A 26,421-nucleotide genomic window follows, 5' to 3' on the forward strand; every position below is an offset into this window, starting at 1 on the left:
CTCCTTGAATCAACTCATTAATGCTTCACAGCCTGCTGCAAAAACCATGGAGGGCTGTCATTGTTTGATTTAATCAAACAAGAACCTTTTATTTTATTTTCATCTCATGAATCAGATTTATTTAATTAAAAACAAATCTTTACAGAATTGTTTTTAAGTTTTTAAGCATAAAACTTCACTGTCTCAGGTGTGGTCTAAGCTAACAGAAAGACCACACTGTAAAAAACAAGATGAAGTAAAGATTATGGGGATTTCTTTTCACATCAACGGTCCTTTGAAGGCAGCATTTTGTGGCTGGGAACAAAATCAGATTCTAAGCTTTCCCAAATGTGTCTGAGACTCAGTCATATTGTTCTTTTTCTTCATGGGGTTACTGAGTTTATATGTCAGTGTGTTCCTGTGCTAGAAGATTACAGTCTCCTGTGAGGCAACTGTTCAACAATCCTCATGCAAAAAAGCAGGTGAGCTAGTGCTTTGGAAGGGATACAAACTATTATTGTATAAAAAAAAGTTGATTTTAGGAAAACTTTACCTTTTTTAAACTGTATTTGTATATGTGAGCTGTGTTGCAATGAAAATCATATCAGAATTCTTGATGTCACCTTTTAAAACTGCCTGAGTAAAAAAAAATTCAAACAAATCATCAGCATCATTAGTCCAGTCATGACTCCGTCAAGGTATTACACTGTGTAAAAAAAAAAAAAGGAAAAAACTACAAAAACTACAGTATATTAAACCAGTGTATAATGAAAAGGCAATGTGCCACACACAAATCCACACACACACACATACTCAAAATGTGCATGCCCACAACTTCAGAGGTTTCATATATCTCTATCAAAGAGCCTTTGTGAAGAAGTCGGGTTATTTAAGCTCCAATGGAAGGAAGTGATTCAGGGTTTTTAGTATTAAAAAAAAGGAAAACGTTCAGAGTTGACATTGTGACTCCATCAACCAGAAATTCAGCTCTAGATGCAGTAATAATTTTAAAATGTGTTTAAAAAACATTGAATACAGAGTGTTTTATCTTCCACACTAGTATCCTGTTAATAAATCATAATAAAACTTAAAACAACAAACCAAACCTGTTTAATATTGTCCTCTCATAAGGTGTTGCTCAGTTTCTCTGTGGATGCTTCAATCGAAGCTCTCACCACTGCACAGTAATAACTCATGCATTTCTGTTGTGGGTGTGAGCCATTCCCCTTTCTGTTTGGGACTACCTGTCATGACCAATAAGAACGAGGAACCTCCCACCAGAGGAGTGTGTTCAGTTTCATGGAGCCACAATGTTTCTCTCAGGTCAGACTTTCCTGCTGCCCTTCCTTGGCTAAGCATCATCTATTTGCTGTCATCAGCTGCATGTTTTTGAACAAGCTGCTGTGGAAATTTATGGACTCTTACCAAAGGCCTTTGAAACCATAAGTAAGTGAACAGATTAGATGATTTCCCAGGTTAAATTATTGATGTTCTTTGCTTCTTTAGCAGTTAAACACTTGTTTCATTATATATTAACAAATGGAGAAGTTAAATATTATCTGTGGGGGGATCGAAATCAACACCTAGGCTTCCTGTGATGTGTCTCCTAAAGTTAATGTGACTCTGTGTATTTTCTAAGAATTAAGAAGAATGTATTAATAATAAAGTAATTTGCTAAAGACCAGAATATATATTTTACATTTAAATTCCAAACTCAGTTAACTTTTTTTTTTTTTTTTTTTGCTATCGTACGATAACAGACACCTATCTAAAACTTTGTTTTACTTGTTGCAGATGTTAGTGCATGGGTTAATAATTAAAAAAAAGTTTTACAAACAAAAACAATATGTCCCAAATGTTGCCCAAATATTTACTAGAGTAAATATTTGTAACAATCCAGAATCTTACAGACTCGAATAGATTTTAAGATAATCAGCTGTTGAAAACAGTAACCTAACCTGGGTTCAGCAATTCTCTCTTGGTATCAATAAAATAAACTAGTACATATTATTTTCCAATAAAAACAAATGACTGCAGCATAAGCTGAGATTGTTGTGACAACTAGCTCTAAAATATGTCCCTTAGTTCCTAGATTGTAAGATCATACTGAAGATTTCACAAAAAGCTGTCTAAATATGGCAAGGCAGCTTTATTTATATAGCATTGTACCAAAAACAATTGGAAACACACAGTGAAAAGTATTTTGAGAGATAAAAATGATAATAAAATGATTAATAATAAAGTGAAAAGTTGCACTAAAAACGTAAAATAACAGTATTTAGATAGGACAATCAAAGGTTGCTCCACACAAATATGATTTAAAGCAAATTTATGTTTTAGCACTTTGTTCGTGAAGTACGCACATTTTTTTTTTCCTAAACAAAAATTAATTGCAAAACACAGAAGCCAAAGAACATGGTTATAAAAAGGAATCAAACATAGCGTAGAGGTCTGCCAGAATAGTTTCTGTTGTCATAAACTTCACAGACTTGTTCATTACATTGATTGATGACATTTATCTTCAGAATGCTTGAAAACTGTATCAAGATGTTAGCCAACACAACCATAAATTTTGTCTTCAAATTCTAATCTGACTTCCTATCTTTACAACCAGGGATAAAAAGTTGCTTACAGCGAAAAAAAACAAAACAAAGGCAACTTAGAAAGTTACTTTAAACTATAGCGGTTTTAGGATTAAGCATAGAGGAATCACTTTGATGAGGAAGCTAGAACAAATAATTTCAACTTCGGGTTTCAGGAACAAACAAAACTATGTAGTAGAACTGATGTACGGGCATTTAAAAGCTTTGTTTTTCAGTTGATTTGTGATGAAGCTGTATTCTGATTCTATTTATCTATTTCTCGCTGTTAATTTTATAGACTAAGTAATCTATCATTGTCAGTTTGATATTAGATAATTTAGACAAATTTATTTGTCTGTTTTTGGCAGGCAGATGCCTAAGTCAATGATAAAATGTATCTTTATCTAAATACATGTCTGATGCTGACTGGTTAATAGAATAAGATAGGATGAAAATATCTTTAGAGTTACTCCTTAAATTAAGTTTCTTCCAGATTTCTTTAAGATTGAGTCTTGAGAAAGTCCCTTTCAGTAGATCCAAAGTATCCAGCCTTAGTATTGATGAAGCGCAGTTTCTCATCTCTAAGAGGATTTTTACAGAAACACTGTTCTGGCTAAAAATCAGGAATTTAAAATCATTAATAATGGAGATGACAGTATAACTTATATATCTTTTTGGCTGACATCTCATTAAGTTGTTTTCCCTGTTGTCTGTTGGTTCCTACCCTAGTTAGATTGATCAAAGAACATCTTAGTGGAAATTTTCTTGTAAAACTTATCTCTCTTTGTGACTTTAGTGACTGCAAACATATAAAAACAGTTAAGTAACCGTTAACGTAACTGTTGGAAGTGCTGAAACCCAATACTTCCATTCGCTTTATAAAAAACACACTCTGTCTGACATAAGATAAGGCTAAATCTTTCCTGGTTTTGTCCGGTTTTGATTAATGAACCGTTTCTAGTTGACAGATACTAGAATAATGCAAATATGTATTTGCTTTTAATATACAATAAATGTCAATAAGTTTTTTTTAAATAAAAAAAAAAACTCTATGATAGGTTAAATATTTAAGGTGTCCTTCCACAAACATTTTCCAACAGATTTGCTGGAATTTGGCCCATTTTTACCGATAGAAATGGTGCAACACATCCAGGTTTAGGCCATTTTATCGACATGCACTTTCAGCTTCTCCTACTGATCATGTGTTTCCTATGATACTGACATCACGCCTTTGGGATTCCCTTATCTAAAACACAGACTTCATTGCCCTTAAGCCAATTTTTACCTAATATGAAAAAAGGCTTCATGTTTGTGTTGAAGCAACCGTTTGAGCTCAAGTCTCAAAACAGGAAATTATTCTGAGTAATAATTAATCAAAACTGAAGAAAAATGTGTTCAAAAACAGATAATGTTTTGTCCTTAACTAAAAAAAAGCTATTGTTATGGTAGAGCTTTTTTTTTTTTTTTTTTAAGGACTATTAAGCATAGCAGAAGACTGTGAGCATTTACCATGATAGGTCCCCTTGGAATAATGCAGGCAGTAAGAAAGGAGGTAGGAAAAGGAAGCAGGAGGCTTCCTATCAATGGTTCATTTAACATAGGGTCCTCTAAATGTTCCTGTTTGGTGCTAAAGAGCTATACAGATTCCCACAATCCTTTGTGTAACAGTATAACTTATATATCTTTTTGGCTGACATCTCATTAAGTTGTTTTCCCTGTTGTCTGTTGGTTCATACCCTAGTTAGATTGATCAAAGAACATCTTAGTGGAAATTTTCTTGTAAAACTTATCTCTCTTTGTGACTTTAGTGACTGCAAACATATAAAAACCGTTGAATAACCGTTAACGTAACTGCTGGAACTGCTGAAACCGAATATTTCCATTCACTTTATAAAAAACATACTCTGTCTGACATAAGATAAGGCTAAATCTTTCCTGGTTTTGGCCGGTTTGGATTAATGAACCGTTTCTAGTTGACAGATACTAGAATAATGCAAATATGTATTTGCTTTTTATATACAATAAATGTCAATAAGTTTTTTTAAATGAAAAAAAAAACTCTATGATAGGTTAAATATTTAAGGTGTCCTTCCACAAACATTTTCCAACAGGTTTGGTGGAATTTGGCCCATTTTTACCGATAGAAATGGTGCAACACATCCAGGTTTAGGCCATTTTATCGACATGCACTTTCAGCTTCTCCTACTGATCATGTGTTTCCTATGATACTGACATCACGCCTTTGGGATTCCCTTATCTAAAACACAGACTTCATTGCCCTTAAGCCAATTTTTACCTAATATGAAAAAAGGCTTCATGTTTGTGTTGAAGCAACCGTTTGAGCTCAAGTCTCAAAACAGGAAATTATTCTGAGTAATAATTAATCAAAACTGAAGAAAAATGTGTTCAAAAACAGATAATGTTTTGTCCTTAACTAAAAAAAAGCTATTGTTATGGTAGAGCTTTTTTTTTTTTTTTTTAAGGACTATTAAGCATAGCAGAAGACTGTGAGCATTTACCATGATAGGTCCCCTTGGAATAATGCAGGCAGTAAGAAAGGAGGTAGGAAAAGGAAGCAGGAGGCTTCCTATCAATGGTTCATTTAACATAGGGTCCTCTAAATGTTCCTGTTTGGTGCTAAAGAGCTATACAGATTCCCACAATCCTTTGTGTAACAGTATAACTTATATATCTTTTTGGCTGACATCTCATTAAGTTGTTTTCCCTGTTGTCTGTTGGTTCATACCCTAGTTAGATTGATCAAAGAACATCTTAGTGGAAATTTTCTTGTAAAACTTATCTCTCTTTGTGACTTTAGTGACTGCAAACATATAAAAACCGTTGAATAACCGTTAACGTAACTGCTGGAACTGCTGAAACCCAATATTTCCATTTACTTTATAAAAAACATACTCTGTCTGACATAAGATAAGGCTAAATCTTTCCTGGTTTTGGCCGGTTTGGATTAATGAACCGTTTCTAGTTGACAGATACTAGAATAATGCAAATATGTATTTGCTTTTTATATACAATAAATGTCAATAAGTTTTTTTAAATGAAAAAAAAAACTCTATGATAGGTTAAATATTTAAGGTGTCCTTCCACAAACATTTTCCAACAGGTTTGGTGGAATTTGGCCCATTTTTACCGATAGAAATGGTGCAACACATCCAGGTTTAGGCCATTTTATCGACATGCACTTTCAGCTTCTCCTACTGATCATGTGTTTCCTATGATACTGACATCACGCCTTTGGGATTCCCTTATCTTAAACACAGACTTCATTGCCCTTAAGCCAATTTTTACCTAATATGAAAAAAGGCTTCATGTTTGTGTTGAAGCAACCGTTTGTGCTCAAGACTCAAAACAGGAAATTATTCTGAGTAATAATTAATCAAAACTGAAGAAAAATGTGTTCAAAAACAGATAATGTTTTGACCTTAACTAAAAAAAAGCTATTGTTATGGTAGAGCTTTTTTTTTTTTTTTTTTAAGGACTATTAAGCATAGCAGAAGACTGTGAGCATTTACCATGATAGGTCCCCTTGGAATAATGCAGGCAGTAAGGAAGGAGGTAGGAAAAGGAAGCAGGAGGCTTCCTATCAATGGTTCATTTAACATAGGGTCCTCTAAATGTTCCTGTTTGGTGCTAAAGAGCTATACAGATTCCCACAATCCTTTGTGTGACAGAACGTACTGGCACAGCATACCTCATGGAGTTTAACACAATTATATCATTTATTCTGTGTCACACATTTTGTGTGTACTTAACTTAATATGTTTTAAGTTCTATGATTAAGAACTTGGGCTGCTCAATGGCGCAGTAGGTAGCACTGCTGCCTTGCAGCAAGAAGGTTCCAGATTTGATTTGCGGCCTTGGTTCTTTCTGCATGGAGTTTGCATGTTCTCCCTGAGCATGCGTGGGTTCTCTCCGGGTACTCTGGCTTCCTCCCACAGTCCAAAAACATGACTGTTAGGTTAATTGGCTTCTCTAAATTCTCCTTAGGTGTGATTGTGTGCATGAATGGTTGTTTGTCCTGTGTGTCTCTGTGTTGCACTGCGATGGACTGGTTAACTGTCCAGGGTGTATCCCGCCCCTCGCCCAATGACAGCTGGAGATAGGCACCAGCACCCCTCGCGACCCCAGCGTGTAAGAAGATGGATGGATGGTGTAGAACTTCAGCCATTCGCTACATTAAACTAACTTTTGTTTTTCATAGTTCTTTTCCAATTCCATGTGCATTTCTGTCATGGTATAACGTCCATAGGCCTGAACGCTGTCTTGATTTTACACAGCATTTCCTAGTTCCTATTCCTTCACCTTTCTGTGGAGGAATAGGAACCAGGAACAGGAACTCGGAGCTTCGAAGAATTAGACTTAGACATTAGACTTTGAAAGATTTATTTTGTCATTTTGTATACACAAGTGTAAACAAAAACAAATTTCTTTTCTGTAGACAATTTCATTTTTTTAAGTGCAACCTTGATAAGGTAAGCAGCAGTGATAAAAAAACAAAAAACAAAAAAACATGGTGATATTAAGTCTCTATATCTAGTTATGGAATGCGTATAATTCATGTTTGCTTGGCAGCAGTGATGTCAGACGGATCTGGATAGGATCTTAGCATCCAAATGGGATTTTTACCCTGGTTGAAGAGGATTTGATGCTGGAGCATTAGGGGCCTGTTGCCTGGACTTCACTCCATCAGTTGTTGCTGATCATCTGCTACTGCCTCCAGCTCCTGAAGCACTTGATTCTCCTGGCTCAGGGGAGGAAGAGGACGATGATGACGATGCTCATGAAGATACTGTGAGGGTGGTAGACCCCTAGGTTAAGGATGCTGATGTGGTTGAAGCAGCAGTGGTGCCATTGGCAGGTTTAGCAGCGACAGACGATGCTGGACTTGGACTTGCTTCAACTCTTACTTAAACCATCACTCTCTCATCTCAAAGCTAAACAAAAACGGCTCTTTTTGAAGAAAATGCTTTTGTCACTGTTGCTTTACAACAAGAAGGCCCTAAGTTCAAATACCCACCTTTGGTCTTTCTTTATGGAGATTACATATTATCCCTGTGCATGTGTGGGTTCTTTCTGGGCACTCATACTGTACATAGTGTGTAGTACTAAACATCACAATTAGATTGACTATGTGTCTGGTTTAATGTCTCTGTGTTGACCTGCAATAAACAGGTGACCTGTCCAGGGTGAACCATACCTTTTGTCTGACAGACATGTGGTAGAATGTGGATGAATGGAGGTTTTTAGTCATTATTCCCCATGAACCTTCTTCTTGATGTCTAAAGACACTGATTCATTATGTCCTTTTCCTTTTTTGTCTTTGCTCATACTGTATGGCATAACATGATGCTACCATCCTGACTTCCCAATTAGAATTTGTGCTCAGGCTTCTAGTTTCATTTCATTTACAGTTTCATTTTTTCCTTAAAGAATAATAAGTTAATTATGGCTAAACACTTCAGTAAAACCTCAGCTGTCTCCTAAATGGATCTGGTTTATTATTTTTTTGTACTGATTCAGTTTATTTGTACAACAGCCCCTTTCTTTAAACAGCTTGACCTGTTTTTTAAAGGTTTCTTTACATCTTTGCTGTTATTTGCACACTCATATTTTTATATATTTTTAAAGGTATAGTGGAGAATTTTTGTTTTTTTGAAAAGATTCGCCCTCTCCACTTAAAAAAAATGCACAATCCTGTACCCGCTCCCAAGAGGGAATGCCTATCAAACGTGTGCAAGAGCATGCATGAGGCCATTTCTCCTTATGCATGCTCTGTTTAAAAGTTACTGTTTGCATCGCTCATAAAAGCTTACTTTATTTTCAATATTTGCAATTTTTCCACAATTTCAGACTCACAGGTAAGTGAAAATGTAGACAAGCATGTAGGAAGGCCTTATGTAAACATATCAACACAATGATTGACAATGATCCACCCAGATTTTCAGTTTTGCTTTCCTCTTGACACATTTTTTCCCCATATGTACCCTTATATCATATTTTTATTCTATTCTATTGCAAAAATCCTAAAAAAAAAAAAATAATAAAAAAATATCGCAATTTCTAGTCCGTCCGTCATTAACATTAGCAAATGTACATGCATTTTCTCATAACTGATCTAAAATAGGTAAGGTGTTTGTAACAGAGTCTGTGTAAACATATGTGGCTGTGCCGTTTGTGCTTCTCTTAAACAGAAATGGAAACAGACAGCATCAATAAAACCTCACAAAATGGAGCCACTGACAAGACTGTACACCCAGAGGAGAAGCCACCAGAGAAGGCAACTGTTCTTCAAAAAGATGTGAGTGTTAGTCTTTGTGTGACTCTGAGAAAAAGGCATAGTAAATGTTCACACCACACAATCCCATCATCTGAACCTTTTTGCTGTAATGTGAGACCAAGTGTTGCGTACCAGGCAGTGCCACTAAAAGTGTCTCTGCAGATTAACCCTGCCATCACCGGCTCACCGTGCCTTTCCAAACTCTCTAAGTTCAAAAGTCCTGAGATACATTTTGGAGAAACTAGGTTTTGAAATTGGATGTTTAAGTGTCGCAGGAACGCTGCTGTTTTATTTCTTAATGGAGTGGAAACTTGGAGGAATGTTCGACAAAACAACTTCCTGTTTTATTAAAAATCTAAGAATATTCTTTGAAGGAAAGAGACTTCCTGAAAGAGTTCAAGCTCACCAAAACAAGCTGAGCTGCTGAGCTTATGTATAACTATTTTACTAATTAGGTCACACTAGATGAGTCATGGACACTTTCATGTGTCCACGAACTAAACCATGGTAATTTACAATTTTCAAATCCATCTTCCTTTCCAAATATGCTAAAAAAGCTTATCTTCTCAGAAAGAAACAAAATAACTTATATTGTTTTGTTATCCAAACCCATTGGACGCCCAAAAGGATTCATGTTACCTTTGTTTTGTTTGCCACAGTTATGTTCAGGCATAGTTACTGGAAGTTGCATGTGAGATTCTTATCTGTCTCCCACTCTCTATAACCCTTGAATTATAACAGCTTTTTATTGATAGGAAGAGACTAAACTTGAGCTTTGATTTAACAATGCATTCTTCTGCAGGTCAAACCGACCCTCTGGTTAACATTGAATAGTCAGGCCCATTGCCTGTTAGCATGTTGTTGATATGTAGGATTTAGGTAAAGATTAAAGAAGAATTTGGATGATCTGTTGCAAACTTTATTGCCCCTCTGAGCTGAAGCTGATTATGATTACTGACGTTAGAACGATATCTGATGGGATGTAGGCCATTGTTATAGAGTTGTTTTGTTGCTATTGTTTTTACTGTGTCTTGCACATCTGCCAGATGGTGAGGGGTTAATGTCCAGATATTTTCCATGACAAATGATAAACCAAACAGGTTCATTTCAGTAAACCAAATCATGGGTAGTCAGACATGGGAAGAGTACAGCAGATCTGGTGCATTACAAACATAACAGGGAGGAATGTCTGGATGCATGAACAGATCCTCTTACATGTGTTGAGTGTGGATTTGAAGGGGTGACAGAGTGGACATGATGTGGGGGGGTCAGGTCCATGTCCACTCTATGTTCCCTGACCTGCACAGACCTGCAGTGAATAAGATCAGTTGTTTGGATCTTGTTAAGCTTAGAGCTTCGACAAGGAAAGCTATAAGAGTTTAGATCAACTAGACGTTTCTCAGATTCATGTTTTATGGGGAGAGATAAAAAAGTCGTCATTAATATTCTGTTTAAATAGCGTAAGGATATAATGTTAATGAACATGCAAACATTACAGCTTCCTAAGAATAATCCGATCCATATATAAATGAATTAAGTTGCTTTAAAATCCTCTAAGGTAGATTTTTTTCCCCTCTTGGTATTTTCTTAGATCGGTCTGCTGAGTGGAATCTCCCTGATCGTGGGGACAATGATTGGCTCAGGGATCTTCATTTCTCCTAAGTCAGTGTTGCTTTACTCTGGAGCTGTAGGTCCTTGCCTCCTCATCTGGACTGCCTGTGGAGTCTTGGCCACCCTGGGTGAGACGACAAATCCTCACAGCATCACAATATTTAGCAATTAGTTTCCCCATCAGCCATATGTTGTCGCAGATAGTCCCATATACAGCGTTGTTTTCACTGTTTTGTGTTCAATTGAATGAATTAGTGCTTTTATTGAGGAGTAACAGTATTATAGGATTGCAGCAGAGGAGGAAGAGTTCTTAAATGTCTGCATGTCTTGCATTTCCTAAGTCTAACCCTTTCCCTTCAGGTCAAGGTTCTGTATTAAAGGTACTTCCATAGATGGTCTTTTTTGTCATTGAATTAAACTTTGTCTGCAACTGATGTGTCTTTTTTTTACAATGCAGTGTGGTAAAACCTGATTTTTTTTCTAAAAATCCCAAAACTTTAATGAGCTAAACTTTAATGAGCTATACCTCCTATATAACAAAAGGTTTTTTTTTTTGTGAAATTGACAATAAGTAATGAATAAGGTTGTAACTAGCTGATAGCGTAAAAAAAACACACCACCATCCAAACTCTTTACATTTTTATTAGACTTGAATCTTGACAATATATACAAAATACTATCCCCCTAAAAAACTTATATATAATATATATATATATATATATATATATATATATATATATATATATATATATATATATATATATATATATATATATATATATATATATATATATATATTTTTTTTTTTTTTTTATAACCGTTGAATTTACATAACATATGAGGATGGTTGTATAAGAGTTCACTCTTAAAGTAAAGCTTTGCTGATGCTCCTTTTACTTTAAATTTCAGCATTAAATGTTTTTCCCCTCACAAAATTATAAAGTTCTTTAGATATTTTAGATTTTATTTGTTGTTTTTTTTAATGTTTGCTTGAACTCATGTTGAAAGTGATCCCTATCATTCATCTTTACCTTTCAAGCATAAGGTGAACGATTTGGGGGGGGGGAACTAATAGCTTGAAATAGCTTGGAATTGAATTGATTTCTTTTACAAAAAAAATCAGCTTCATCTGAAAAAGATCTAACCTCATGATGTTCCCCTTTTGTGTTGAATTTCAGTTAAAGATGCATGACGTATTTTATGTCCAAAGCTTATGTTCCAGTTTAGACCTCAATTCATTTAGCCATATGTTTTTTGGTAGATTTAAGCCCAGCATGGAAGGTTTCTCTGGATTAAAATATATATTTTAACCATACTTCTTATCCCAAACATATGGGAAAGACAGATGGCTTTAAACCCAAACAATTATTTGTTAGAAAATGCTGGAGCTGTTCATCGCGATTGGCAGCGCACCAGGCCTCCTTTCAGCATGTGTTCCTCCCAGTTAATTAATGCATTACATTTTTCTTAGTAAATAATGGAAAATCCTTCAGTCCTTCTGTAAACTTAAGAAAGCTCTGGCTTAGATTAAATATTTTTATAACTGAAAAGAAGCACAGCATGCGATGAGATGTGGTGAACAATTAATTAAAAGTATCGGTAATTAAAATGATTTTTCCTATATCAGTGTTTCCAAGCCTTGTGATTTTCTTTCTGCATAAATCTAATGAAATCATAGAATCTAAGAATAGAGATTTATATGAGACCAAAAAACTGAAACACTAAACTGAAATATAGGCTTAATGCAAATTATGTTAAACACCTGCAGTAAGGTTTTTATTTAATGATTATTTCAAAGAAACTTTTTACCATTTAAAATCCTCAGATTTTACCCACAATTTTAACCTTTGGGCCTATCTGGTTCCATGAAACTATTTACAGAATGTTTTGATAAAGTTTTGAGTCATACTCTTTCTAAAAATCATAAAATCCTGATAAAAAAACGTATCTGTACTCAAGTGCCACCATCAAGCCAAACTTTTCAATTAGAATGTATTTATTTGGAAAATCTTGAATCCAAATCTTTTAAAACCTGTTAACCACATTAATGAACACAATTATCTGACGTATTACGGATAGTGACACCATTAGGCCAAACATTCAGTTGAAAATGAAACGTTTGAAAGTTACCTACACACATTCATGACTCTCACAAAATAAACCATATTTGATGAGGCTGGTAATTCTCTTTACCTCTGAAAGACAGATTTATATAGGTAATTATCGTTATCCTCTTTTTCCCTTTATTTGTGGTTAATCATTTTAGAGCCACAATTAATGAGGTCAAATAAACCCTAATATAAAAGGAGCAATAATCTGATAAGCGAACCTTACTGAAACATATATTCCAGGTTTGAATTCAAGAAGAGTGATTGAATGAAAATCTTGCATTAAAGTCGAAGTTTTAAGATTTACACATATAGCTTTTTTCTAACTTGACCTATAACGAATTTATTCCACAAAAGATGTCTGAAAGGGTTTGTAAATATTTTCTCACAATCTCAATTTTGAAATGTAAAAAAAAACTTTAAGGTTTAAGACGATTGTATATGCTTTTAAAGCCCCTGCATCAAAGATGTTTGAATCTACAGCAGTACTCTAAAGGTCAACAGATACCGAATTTATTTTAGGAAGAGAACATGGTGCTACAATCACCACATGCCTCATCAAAAATGTGAAAACAGATGATAAGACCTTTATTACTTTGTAGCAGTGTTATGCAGCCAGTAATGAGTGAGTCATGACCAAGGTCCCAGCTCAGGCACCGACCTCGACCACGCCTGATAAAGGCAGAGGCTTAATGGCCTTTTCTTCACCCCTATTTTTAAGCAAGCAACACTGTCTTTGATTACAAAAAGATATAAAAAAAACGACACTCATAGAGGCGGAAGAGATTTAACTTTTATTATGGAATTAAATAAATAATTCCCAGACTTCTGCAGCGTTAGTCTCTCATCATTTCCCCAACCTCTTTCAGAATATAAGGTACCTCATGCCTAAATGTCGTTGCCACTCACTGTAATCACAGAAATTGTATTTCAGTCAATTTATTTATGAAGAGATCCTGATGTAAATTACAAAACAGTTAAGCCACTTACTAGATGTAATCTTATTTTTAACAGCCTTTTTTATTTGCACTTGTTTTATGACCATTATAAAATTTAATTTTTGTCAGAGAATTATGGGATCTTGAGCATAGACTTCTAAAATAACGCACGGGACTTTGTCCTTGAATCCCAGGGTGGTAAATGTTAATGTGTATATAGACAACATAAAAAATAGTGAAAGCAGCTGGGTAATCATCACCCACAAAAAAATGAGGCTCTTTTATTTATTTTTTTATTGTTTTTTTTTACCAAAAGACCACCATGTGAGACTGAGACTGTTGATTTCTTTTACATTTTAAGGAATATTACAAACAGAGCCATGAACTAAGTGTGATTCAAATGACTTTCTTTATTACAGTGATTTATAAATTTCCCTCTCCTCCTATGCACTTTAACAGGCGCCCTTTGTTATGCTGAACTTGGTACCATGATCACCAAATCTGGGGCAGAGTACTCATATTTGATAGAGGCTTTCGGCTCTCTTGTCGGCTACCTTTACTCGTGGACCACTGTTATGGTGCTGAAACCCTCATCATTTGCCATCATTACTTTGAGCTTTGCAGAATATGCCTCTGCACCCTTTTACCCAGAGTGCACCCCTCCTCTCGCAGTTATTAAGTGCCTGGCAGCAGCTGCTATAAGTAAGTACACAAACACTCTGAAATATAAACTGGGCTCCAGTTAAAATTTTGATTCATATTTAGTTAATCTGTTCAGATGATAAACTTAATAAAAAGAGCTCCATATTTGGAGATAGTAACTGAGTTACTGAGTGTATAAGATAGTAACTGATTTTCTAATGAAACAGTTTTTCATTTTTGACTTTTTTTGTTTCTTTCTCTTTAGTTGTTATCACTGGTGTCAACTGTTTGAGTGTCAAACTAGCAAGCTATGTGCAGAACTTTTTTACAGCTGCCAAACTCGTCATTATCATCGTGATTGTGGTGGCTGGGATCGTTCTGATGGCTCAAGGTGAGACCTCTCACCTCTCTTTTCAGCTTTGCAGCTGGTCTGTCAGTGTAAGAATGAATGATTAATTCTTTTTTTGTTATTTTTCTTGGTCCAGGAAAGACAGAGAACTTGTCGAATGCATTTGAAGGCTCAGCCACGTCTTTTGGAGCTATTGGACTTGCTTTTTATAATGGGCTTTGGGCTTATGATGGATGGTAATGACTTACATTTTTTTTTTGTTTTTTTTTGCAGATTTGTAAGCTACATCAATCTTGATTATTTAAAGATCTATTATATATAAGAAGTATAATGAATCCCACCCAGGAAACAATGGTGTCAAACATTGACGGGAGGAAGGAGATTAGACAGTTCTGGTGTTCTCTATTGTTTTATTGACAACCATGAATTAGCCTGGGAGGGTTATTGTCATGTTCCCTCCGCAGATAACTGAACCTTATCTAGGGCATGCAATTACAGAAATAGTTAACAAAATAAACAACTTAATGTTTCTACTTTATGGTGTTAGAGAGTGCTATATGTGGTACATTTGATGATAATGATTTGTCACACTGGTGATGGCGAGTATTGGCCTGTAAGCATTTGGCTGTAACAGGCCTTTACAGCTCTGCATATGACACCTGTGGAGTGAGAAATCACATTTTTATAAGTAAACAACCATCTAATATGAAAAAAACAAAAACGTATTGAGATATAGATATTAGTTTCTGCTGATAAGTTAGAACCAATCGACATTTCATTAAACCCATTTCCTACAGCTCAGTCTTCTGCAAAGAGCCTCTCTTAAATAAACAATCCAAGCTATTCTAAGAAAGGTTTACATTGATCTGGATTTGACCTAATAAACAGATGTCATTTTATTAAATAATCAATTGATATTGTCAGTCCACATGAGTTTTTATTGACCCTAGAGCAAATATTGTAAATTTCATTCAGTTATTAAACAAAATTCTCATTGTTTCTCAGGAATCAACTGAATTTCATCACTGAGGAGTTGAAAAACCCATACAGGTAAAATAACCGTCTAAAGAGAGAAATGTGAATACTAAGCAGTGTAAAATCTCTTCTGACATGATTTGTCTGAATTTACCACAGAAATCTGCCACTGGCCATTATCATTGGAATCCCTTTGGTTACCGTCTGCTATGTGTTGGTCAACATTGCTTACTTTACTGTTATGACCCCCTCTCAGCTACTGTCTTCTTCTGCTGTTGCTGTGGTAAGGACAACTCTTTGTAAAGCTCACAGCTATATAACCTCAAAAAATTTTAGGACTTATCAGCATGGTATAAATGTTAATAGGCTTTAATGAGGACTTTCTAAAATGAGCTAATCACCATTTCAAACACAGGATATTTGATCGTTTTGTTCTCTTTTATTTAAAACCTTTTGATGAATTCTCAGTAATTACCCCTTTGTTTAACCCCTGAGGGATTTTTTTTTGTGTGTCTTCACAGACATTTGGCAATAGAGTTCTTTACCCCGTGGCTTGGATAGTTCCTCTGTTTGTCGCCTTCTCAACATTTGGTTCTGCCAATGGAAGCTGTTTTACTGCTGGCAGGTGAAACAGACTGATTGTTTTTCTATTCCTTCTGGCTGCACATGCAAAGCTGCATATGTTCAATGTTTTGTGTTTAATAAACTTGGATTTATATGTGGAGAACAAAATGGAGCATGAATTTTATAATAATTAGAATGTCAGCTCATATTTAAACTTTCTCTCATCCCAGATTGTCATATGTAGCTGGCAGAGAGGGTCACATGGTGAAAATCTTATCCTATATCAGTCTGAAACGCTACACTCCTTTGCCTGCTCTGTGCTTCAATGTGAGTCTGAAACAAATATTGAATTAGGTTCCCTTAAATGACAACACATGATCCCACAGGAGCCCCTAAATTTATTTTTTTGGTCTTCTTACTGTATTTTCATAATACATGATCACAAAATCATTAGTAATCTATTATTTACCTTAACAATATAATCATTTAACTATTGCTTTCTTTGTATTATAGGGTATTTTGGCAATATTCTACATTATCCCAGCGGACATCAACACCCTTATAAACTACTTCAGTTTTGCTCAGTGGGCCTTTTATGGTCTGACAGCTCTGGCTCTAATAGTCATGCGTTTCACCCGGAAGGACTTTGACCGGCCTGTAAAGGTGAGGCTTCTTGGAGGCTTTTATTCAGCTAAAAGTTTAGGGTGATGAACAACAGCATCCAAAAGTATTATTGATATCATTGATATCAAATGTTGCAATTAAAAACCTACACATTTTAACATATTTTACTGAGATCCTTTTAGAAAAATCAAACAAAACAGAAAACCATGAAATATTTTATTATTTTCTGCAAATAATCAGCAATTAAGTGTGGCATGTTTAAGTGTTCAGACACCCACGAGTCACCCATGAGTTTCTGGTTTGTCTAAACCAGTTTTTGCTCAACCAGAGATCATATTTTTGTTCTTAAAAAGCAGCTTTTACTCATTAATATTTGAAGTATGACAACAGATTTGATAAAACACATGAATTTGTAGCCCTGGCTTTGAATTTAGGATCAATGTGAAGGTGAACCTCTGCCCAGATCTCAAGTCTTTTAGTCCCTCTAGTTGGTTTTCTCCAGGGATAATCCTGTATTTACCTCTACCCAACCTACCATCCATTCAGCCCCTGCTAGAGGAATAAATTGTCACAATATGATAAAACCTCCTCCATCTTTCATGGATTGGATGGTGTCTTCGAGTTTTTTTTTTTTTTTTGCGTGTTTTTTTTTTTGTTTTTTTTTTTTTTTCTGGCCAGTCATTGCAATTTGTATGTATATCAATATTAAATTTGCAGTCTGATGTGAGCATGTCTTTTTTCTACGTGTTTGCTGTTGCTTCTGAGGTTGCCTATAATGAGGATTTCAAATTGCTAGGCAAGATTTGCAAGGTTTTCACAGCTTGGAGTTTTCCTGCAGAAAATATTCTCCCACCTGAGCTTTAAATCTTTGCAGATAATTTTAAGATACCATGAGAAACTGTTCCTTCATTAATTTCTGTCAGTAACTGTGTAAATAATCCTCCCATTTTTCTAACTATTTATTAGAGATCTCTGATATGTTCAAGGCCTCAGATATTATTTTAGTCGTAGCTCTTCTCCAAACTTCTCCACCATCTTCCCTCTGACCTGCCTGGTGTGTTCCTTGCTCTTTATTGTGTCGTTTGTCCACAAATGTTCTTTACTAAACAGATTTGGATATAAGACATATTTTAGACAAAGATTATATCAAGCAAAGTGTGACGAATTGACTACTCAGGTGACTTCTGAACGTAAATGGTTGCCTAAGGTTTTGTTTACGGATACAAGAGTAAAATCCCATCCCAGACTTAATGGGAAGAGGTTGAAGGTGGCAAAGTTTTGCAAGACACGGTATTTGTGTTTTTTTATATATATATGCATGTTTAACTGATAACGATTTTCTGTGAAAAGTAAAGGTGCCAATCGTCATAGCTGGTATCGTAGTCCTGGTGTCGATCTACCTTGTCTTGGCCCCCATTATCGACAAGCCTGAGTGGGAATACCTTTATTGTGCCATCTTCATCTTCGGTGGACTCATCCTTTACTTCCCACTGGTCTACTGGAAAGCAAAGTGGGCACGCAAAATCATGAGTATGCTCCCTTTTTCAACTAAGAGAATGGCTAAGAACTGTTAACAGATTCTGTTTACCTGTCAGTAGATTAAACAAATACATTGTGTCATCAAAAGGCAGATACAGGGAATCTTTAAATGTTTTGATCTAAAGAAATGAGCTCATGTCTGTTAATGCTGATTTCATACTTGATCTTCTCTCCACAGGGCCCATCACTATGCATCTCCAGCTGCTTATGGAAGTGGTTCCACCCGAAAAAATCGATTAAGAAGGGACGACCAGTTCGGCTGAGTCCTGAAGACCTCCTTTTTGTATTTTGGAAGAGTTTGCTGGAATATTTGGTGCTCATAAATGATCACTGTAAACAACTAGAATATACTCCTTTTGGACGCAATCCTTATGTTAGGGAGAATGGGTTAAGATAAAAAAAAATAAAAAATCCTAATACAAATATTAAATTACACATGAGGTTATGCTTACATGTTATGGGAGCATGGTTATTTAGAAACCATCTGACATTGCTCAGAAATTGTCCTAAGAAATGCTTAATTCAGCCATATCTCTCGAATGATCATTTCAGCTATATTTTGTACTGAATGTGTGGAAGTATCTTGAATTATATAATTACTGTAACATTTACTACCTGTATTTAATATCAGAATAAACTATAGCTGCTAGATTCCTGTCTATACATGGATCCACCTTTCAGTAAAAGGTGTTTATTGTCCTGCTGATGTAATTGGAATCATCAGATTCTATCATTATAAGTGTAGTTTGTAAAGCATTTACTAAGCTAAACCATCTCAATGCTGTATTGTCCTACTTGTTTATTAAAAGTTTCAGTCTTTACTAATGCAGATATGCCATGATCCTTCTGCTTTAGCTGGATTAATTTTTTTCTGGGAACCTCACAAACTTTTTTAATAAGTCAAAATGAATTACAAATTCTGTTCAATCCAAGTTTAATTGAGGTTTATTTTTTGTTTTTTTGTCCTGACATTTAATCAAAATGATTTTGAAGATGCAGGAAATGTTAACAATAAAGTTTATTCAGGTGAAGGTCAACTTAGCATGGTGGGATAGCAGGATATTTTTACTTATAAAGAAGCATCTCCCAAATGTGTACAACCAGAAAACTAATATTCAACATGAAATTATTTCTTTTGAGATTTTGAATAAAAAAAAAAAAGGTTGGGGATTTATCAAATGTTTTAGTCATAAAAATTTCATAGCTAACATTTCTGAGCTTTTTTATTGCTTAGACTTTAGACCTTTGGGCTTGCTGTGTTGGTGGTAAAATCATTATTTAACACATCATGTGTTTAGTATTGAATAGTTCAGCTTGCTAAATGTTTCAGGAAAAAAGCAAAACACTTTGGACGATCTAGCAACAAGCTTCTAATTGTGGAAATGTTGCTATTATTAATTGAATATATAATTCTAGCTCACTTAGCTCAATGAAAGAGTTTCTTGAAATGAAGTACTTTCTAAAAATTGTAACCCACAAAAATGTTATAGAAAGTACAAATTTCTTAAATTAAGTGTATTTACCCTTAATTTGAGGAGGTAAATAAGATGACTTGCCAATGAAATTATTTTCTCTACTCTTAAAATAATATAGTTAGATAATATGCACTTGAAATAAGACAATGCAATTATTTTAATTGCAAATTGTCTTGTTTCTTTAGCAAAGTGTCTCACTTACCTCCTCAATTCAAGAAAAAATGCACTCATTTTTAGAAAAAATGACTTATTTAGATTTAAATTTTCTGCAGTGTAGGTTTTCTCCAGTCTTACTATCTCTTAGGGCACTCCAATTCTATTGGTATTTTACAGAGGACACATTGACCTGCAAAATTATTCATTCTTCTTGACCTTGAAGCTTGGTCTTCCAGCCGAAAACTGAAGCTCACAGACATCCCTTCCTCAACTTAACTGAGCTTCAGGTATTCTCCAAGTAAGAAAGATTAATCATTTCAGCCTCTAGATATGTAAAGCTGCTGGTGCCTTCCCCCAAAAGACTTTTATTTATAGGCCACATCTACAATATACTGATTCAGAATGTGCACACCACTTTTCCCATACTGATTTGAAAAAGTATTTTGATTGTTTGCAATTTTTAATTCATCCCACTGTTGTGTGCTTTATACTGAAAACCAAAATGGAAATGAAGACATAAATGAATGGGTTCTGTAACATATGTTATATGTTTGTCTGCGACAATGATTAAAAAGGAGTGTGGATATTTTTGTAACACTAGAAATCTGTTTTAACCTTAAGTAACAACAATTCCTAACATCAAAATGGATTGTTCTGTATGGTTTTAAGTGTTTGTCAAATACTGAGAGAAGCGGGTTGCAGCAGGTGTCCACCAGATGTCAGTGTATTACAAGTTTATAACAGTACCTCTGTATCATGGCCATCATTTTTTGTTGAGAATTTCAGTTTTATGTTTATCATTACATACATTACAGAGACCAAGTAAAGTCTGTTGTTTTTATTTATTTTATATGGTAAAATGTATGTTTTTTAGCTCATAATAACATGATTTTTTTAGACATCATTTAATGTAAATGGATGGCAGGCTCATCTAGTCTAGAAAATTTATCTGGCCTTTATTACCCTCTTGTGGCATTCACACACAGTTTGAACAGTGGGATTCTTTATGGGGTTTTGATAATATAGTTTTTCAAAATCAGTTTGATGTTATCAATCAAAGATTTTGACCAGTAAGGTTTTAGCTGACAGCAATGAAAACATGCTGCTTGGTGTGCTTGCCTGGTATTTTTTAGATTATAAGTGAGTTTTGGGGAAAGCTGAAATCAACCGAAGATTGTCCAGTTTACACAGAAGCTGTTGGAGGCTTGCTTCAAATTCAGGTTGCAGGCCTGTACAGAATTAAACGTAATATTACATATTTTCATTTAAAAAATTTGAGCTCTCACTGGAACATTTTGCTTTGTTTAAAGTTGAGCAGTTACATTCTGTTTCATCACTCATTTTCTGGATTTTGAAACCGAGGCAGTAAGAAACAACATTTTTCATTTCAGCAACAAGTAGGAGAGGAGAGCAAAATTCATAATGAGATAAGTCTTTAAATGCTGTTAATGCTTCTGAGGTCATTCAAACCATCTCTCCCCCCCTTTTTAGTGCCAGTCTTACACATTGGTTTAATTTGTTATCTGAGCAGACAACAACCTTATTAGTTACTGCAAAAATAATGATTCGCCATCAAAAATCCACACTGGAGCAGATGATTTGAGTCGGGGTTCTGTTTGACATACTTGCAATATCTCCTCAAAATGCAAAGGGCACTTGACAAAAAGAGATTATTTATGGTGCGGCTGCTTCTGCTGGTGTTGGATGTGCTGATGAAGTTGTTCACTTCTCAGCTCACGGTCATAAATTAATGCCCACTAAATAGATGAGTTGCAAACAAATTGGGATTTATAGCTTTGACATTGTCCGATACTTTCTCCAAAAGAAACATTGTGCAAATCTTTTTGACAAGTTATGACTTCATATCAGCAAAACTTTGCTGAGAACTTAAGATCACAGAAATATGTAGTTTAAGTAAAAGTTTTAATGACTGACTTTTATGAATACAGTCGTTAGAATGCATCTTTTAGCTAATTAAAACAGTCAATGCGAGCATAAATTTTTATTCTTTCATATATTATAGACATAACACATTTCAACATCCCTCTTTATTAGGGTTGGATGCCATTCCATCGCTGAAGTTTTTTTCTAGATAGTGTCCTTCTCACACATATCTCAAGACTTTCACTTATCTCTGCCTTCTTCTTTCACATTGATCATCAATCTTTATCTGTCTCCCCTGTCCATCCTGGTCTGTGAAGGCTCTTCCCTTACTTCACCTTGGCATCTCAGATATAAAAAGGATGATACATTCATCAATAGTCTGTTTGAAGATGTTACTTCTACAGGTGCATCTAAATTAAACATTAAACATTTTATTGCAGCATTACAATTCAAAAGGTTGAAATGATAAAGATTAGCTGCACATGTAGTGTCGTATTTTATTCATTTTGGTGACTAAAACTTGAAACTTCTTTAAAATTCGGAATTTCACATGAATCCTATTTCATTTATACATCCATTTTCCTTCACATTCATCCTTGCTGGGGTTGCAAGGGGTGCTGGTGCCTATCTCCAGCTGCAAATGGGTGAGAGGCGAGGTACAAGCTGGACAGGTCGCCAGTCTATCGCAGGGCAACACAGAGACAAACAACCATTCATGCACACACTCGCAGCTAAGGAGAATTAAGAGAAGCCAGTTGACCAAACAGTCATATTTTTGGACTGTGGGAGGAAGCCGGAGTACCCAGAGAGAACCCATGCATGCACAGGGAGAACATGGAAACTCCATGCAGAAAGATCCCTGGCAGGGAATCAAAATTTCTTGAAAAGGTGCAAAGCAGCATTGCTACCCACTGCACCACTGAGCAGCCCTGCCTATTTTATATGAGTCTTAAATAGATGTTCTGCTACGGCCATGTTCTAGAAGATCATGGAGAGACTGTTGAATTATCAGTTGCCCAAACAAGAACTACACCATGGACATGCCCTAAAAAAACACAAGTTACAACAGTCATTGCCAAAGGAGGTGGTTGCTGACAAAGCACTTTATATAGATGTTAATGGAGTGTTAAATCAAGCGAAAGAGTGTTGTTTAGAATCATGGAACAAATATTAGCACCTTAGGCGATTTTGAAGCTCAGCTCATTCAAGAGAAATATGCTTCTAAAGTTGTTTCATGATTCAATAAGTTTTGTCATTTCAATTCTTTTAATGTTTTAGTGTGGCAACAGATGCTGGGCTGTGTCATTGTTGTTACAGTTGCACTGTTGCCTTGCACCCAGAAGGTTCTGGATTTCATTTTATTTTTGTTTAGAGACTGCTTGTTATTTTAGGTCCTTTTTAGAGTGTGTGCGTGCTGAGTTGTCTGTCCTTTGTGTCTGTGTTGTCCTTCGAAATACTGGCAGCCCATCCAGGGTGTACGATAATATTAGCCAAGTGTAAACTGGATATAGGCATCTGTTCCCATTAGAATCATATAAAAGTTTGAGAGATCAATAAAGAAAAAGAAATTAATAAAATGAAAAATATATTTCATATGTATTTCTTATAATATATGTTCCTTAAACTTATTTCTTTCTGATATTCTTTGTAATTTTGATTGCTAATGTTCTACTGGTTTAGCCTCATGACGTAATCTGAACCAGTTTATCTGTTGACTTTCAGAATGAAGGTCCAAGGTTCAGATTCAAGCTGGGGGCTATGTTTTAGAAATGTGTATGTCCTTAACATCCAAACACAAGTTCTCTCTGGATATTGTGACACCATCGGATTACAGCCTAAAAACTACCCTCAGGTTTGAATGTAGAACAGAATAGAATTCAGCTTTATTGCCATTACACTGTCACAAGTACAAAGCAACAAAATTAACACTCTGAATTTAACCCATTCATTTGGGAAGTAGTGCTCTTTCACTGTGGGGCGCCCGGGGAGCAGGGTGGTGGTGAAGGCTCGTGCTCAGGGTCCCAGAGTGTCAGTCTGTGGGAGTGGGGGTTGACCTCAGAACCTCTGGGTTCCAAGCACAATATCCTAACCACTAGGCCACCACTGCCCTTATAAAATATGTATATGTTGTAGGTTCTGTTCTGTCTATAACTTTAATAAAATTTCAACCTGCCTTTTCTTTTTCATTGACTGCTAGACTAGGTTAGTGTAGAGAATTGACAAATTAAAGCCATCTGTCTTTATTCTAATCTTTTAAAAACTATTTTAGGTCTACTAGGACCAGGGTCCTAAAAAACTAGTAGTCTAGTCCATTACAGAGATGACATGTGTTTGTGAAATGAGAAAAAGTCAAATCCCTGCAGACAAAGCAAGGAGAAGTAGCATCCAAACATTTCTCATATATCATGAATCTGGAAGGGGACAAAAGCTGTGAGATTTTTTAAACGGAAAAAAGCAATAACTAGGAGAGCAGAGAGGGAAGAGACAACAAGGCTTTAAACAGAACAATGAACGGGAAAAAACACAGGTGTACAAAAAGGCAGGTGTAATTTGTGATTCCCTGAGATTTCTTGTAGTGAGCAAACTACAAACTAATTCTTACCATTGAGAGCATTAAGAATGCTTATACCGGTAATATTTTTCTGAAGGAAACAATGTTACATCTTTCTATTGCCTTTTTTTGTGAATCCTTTGTTTAATTTAGATCTAGTTTTGTTTCACTTAAATAGCAGACATTTTCCACCTACTAACAAGATTGACCTGACCTTAAAATTGTTTCGATCACAGTTAGCTCAAATGCACGAGGAATATCCTAGTAACATGAATCCTTTAAGACTGCTTACCAAAAAGTTCACATTTCTGTTGCCTTACCAAATGAAAATCTCAGTTTTCAAACTTTTGTGAAAACCCCCCAAAAAACTCAGTTTCCAAAAGTTAGCATGGCTGTAATCATGGGGCGCTATTTCCATACGTTAATTGCTAACTATGGCCCATCCTAATCAAATTTTGCATTGCCACAGTGGCTGACTGATTGAACATTAATATGGTAAATATCTGCTGAAAGAGGATGAGCACTTTTTATGCACACATTATGTAGATATGCAAGCAGCAGTGACAGCGTGGCCACACACTCAGACCGACGACTACAATACACTCAAATATCGTCTCATTAATGGTTTGCAATTTTGATGAGCTCTCATCTGCATTTCATTATCATGACATTACTGCACTTTTCCAATCAGTTACTAAATTTGCATTTGGATTAGAGGACTGCAATCATTCAACAACCTTTCCGAAAACTACATTATAATGCATCACTAAAGAACATATGTTGTAAATGAAATCTGTGATGTTCTGATTATTTCCAGGTTTACTGGAAAAAAATCTGTTAAGCCTTCAGGATGCACCAAACTACTGGTATGAATATTTTAGCCTTTTTTATTCAAAGGTTTCGGAATTTCTTGAGTTTTCTTTTCCGACATGCAAAAGCTAATTGATTAAATCACTGTCTGCTTTTTACTCTGCTTCATTAAACTACATTTATTTTTAATACTGCCTGTTTATTTTCACCTACAAGAAAATGTATGTTTTTAATCAGATGAAAGCACTGATTGGTGTGCTCTGTTGTTTATAATTTCTCTTCATCTCAAGGCCTTTTCACATTTTATTTGTTACATAAATTAGGATTTATCCAATAAAAAAAAAACAAAACAAAAAAAAACATTCAGTACAGCAAAATAAGACAAGCCAACTGTAATTTAGGATGTCATTATTTCTGCATTTTCTTGAAAGATCCAATACTTTAACATCTGAAATAAAATTAAATTTAATATCTCTTTATCTACAGTATAAAACCAATATATATGACATGTCTTCTGTGAATGAGACCATTTTTTCAGCCTTAAGTACTTTTATTCCACTGGGGGGCACACTTCAACAAGTAAAGGCAGTGAGGGGACCCAACCAGTTCATGAGGTTGATCTTCATTTTACAGTCCATATCCTTTAGATTTGTGGATTGCCTCTTTATGGCACAGCTCCCAGAAATGTCTTTTCATTGACTTTAATATTAAGATAGTTATGAAAAAAAAGACCCTTTCTCTGTTTTATTATGTTTGGAATGACTCTTCTTTAGAAATGTCACATTAATAATTTTGTTTGATTGCCTCTCCCTGTATAAAAGGAAAGACATACATAAATTACTATGTTTTTCCTTTTTTTTTTTACATTTTCTTTGTTTATGTTGATTTTCTTGAACTGAGATTGCTTTGGAGCCAAAGATCCTGAGCTCCATCTGCATGCATTAGTGATTTTAAAAAGTCAATGAAAAATCACAGGAAATACTTTTTCCACTTATAATGTGGCATTTATCCAGTACACTGCAAAATATCAAAATTTTGATAAGTCATTTTTTAAAAAATAAGTGCATTTGTTCTTGAATTGAGGAGATAAAAGATACATCTTGCCAATGGAACAAGACAATTTAGATTTAAAATAAGAAAACACAATTGCATTGTCTTATTTCAAGTGAATATTATCTAATTATCTTATTTTAAGAGTAAAAATACTGATTCCATTGGCAAACTATCTCATTAACCTACTCAAATAAAGGGTAAATACACTTAATTTAAGAAATTTGTACTTATTTCTAGATCGTTTTTCCAGTGTACTTTTCAACTAGAAAACAATAGAATAGAATAG

At 35.1% G+C, this 26,421-nt stretch overlaps 1 protein-coding gene across 1 annotated transcript; it reads left to right on the forward strand.

Moving 5' to 3' along the window:
- Nucleotides 1-1,274: 1,274 nt before the first annotated feature.
- slc7a9 (solute carrier family 7 member 9) lies at nucleotides 1,275-19,758 on the forward strand. The gene is made up of 13 exons (XM_038302243.1): nucleotides 1,275-1,425; nucleotides 8,771-8,877; nucleotides 10,448-10,595; nucleotides 13,973-14,215; nucleotides 14,421-14,546; nucleotides 14,641-14,740; nucleotides 15,510-15,554; nucleotides 15,639-15,762; nucleotides 16,001-16,104; nucleotides 16,274-16,370; nucleotides 16,557-16,706; nucleotides 18,023-18,197; nucleotides 18,385-19,758. The coding sequence occupies exons 2-13, from the start codon at nucleotides 8,773-8,775 to the stop codon at nucleotides 18,444-18,446; spliced, it is 1,479 nt and encodes a 492-aa protein (XP_038158171.1). The 5' UTR covers nucleotides 1,275-1,425; nucleotides 8,771-8,772; the 3' UTR covers nucleotides 18,447-19,758.
- Nucleotides 19,759-26,421: the final 6,663 nt, after the last annotated feature.

Source organism: Cyprinodon tularosa, unplaced genomic scaffold (assembly GCF_016077235.1).
Source record: "Cyprinodon tularosa strain WSP-4 unplaced genomic scaffold, ASM1607723v1 ctg485, whole genome shotgun sequence".
Lineage (NCBI taxonomy): Eukaryota > Metazoa > Chordata > Actinopteri > Cyprinodontiformes > Cyprinodontidae > Cyprinodon > Cyprinodon tularosa.

Coding starts and splice junctions, on each gene's coding strand:
- slc7a9 (XM_038302243.1), top strand. CDS start 8,773: ATGGAAACAGACAGCATCAATAAAACCTCACAAAATGGAGCCACTGAC. Junction 14,216..14,420: donor CCTGGCAGCAGCTGCTATAA/GTAAGTACACAA, acceptor CTTTCTCTTTAG/TTGTTATCACTGGTGTCAAC. Junction 16,105..16,273: donor AGCTGTTTTACTGCTGGCAG/GTGAAACAGACT, acceptor CTCTCATCCCAG/ATTGTCATATGTAGCTGGCA.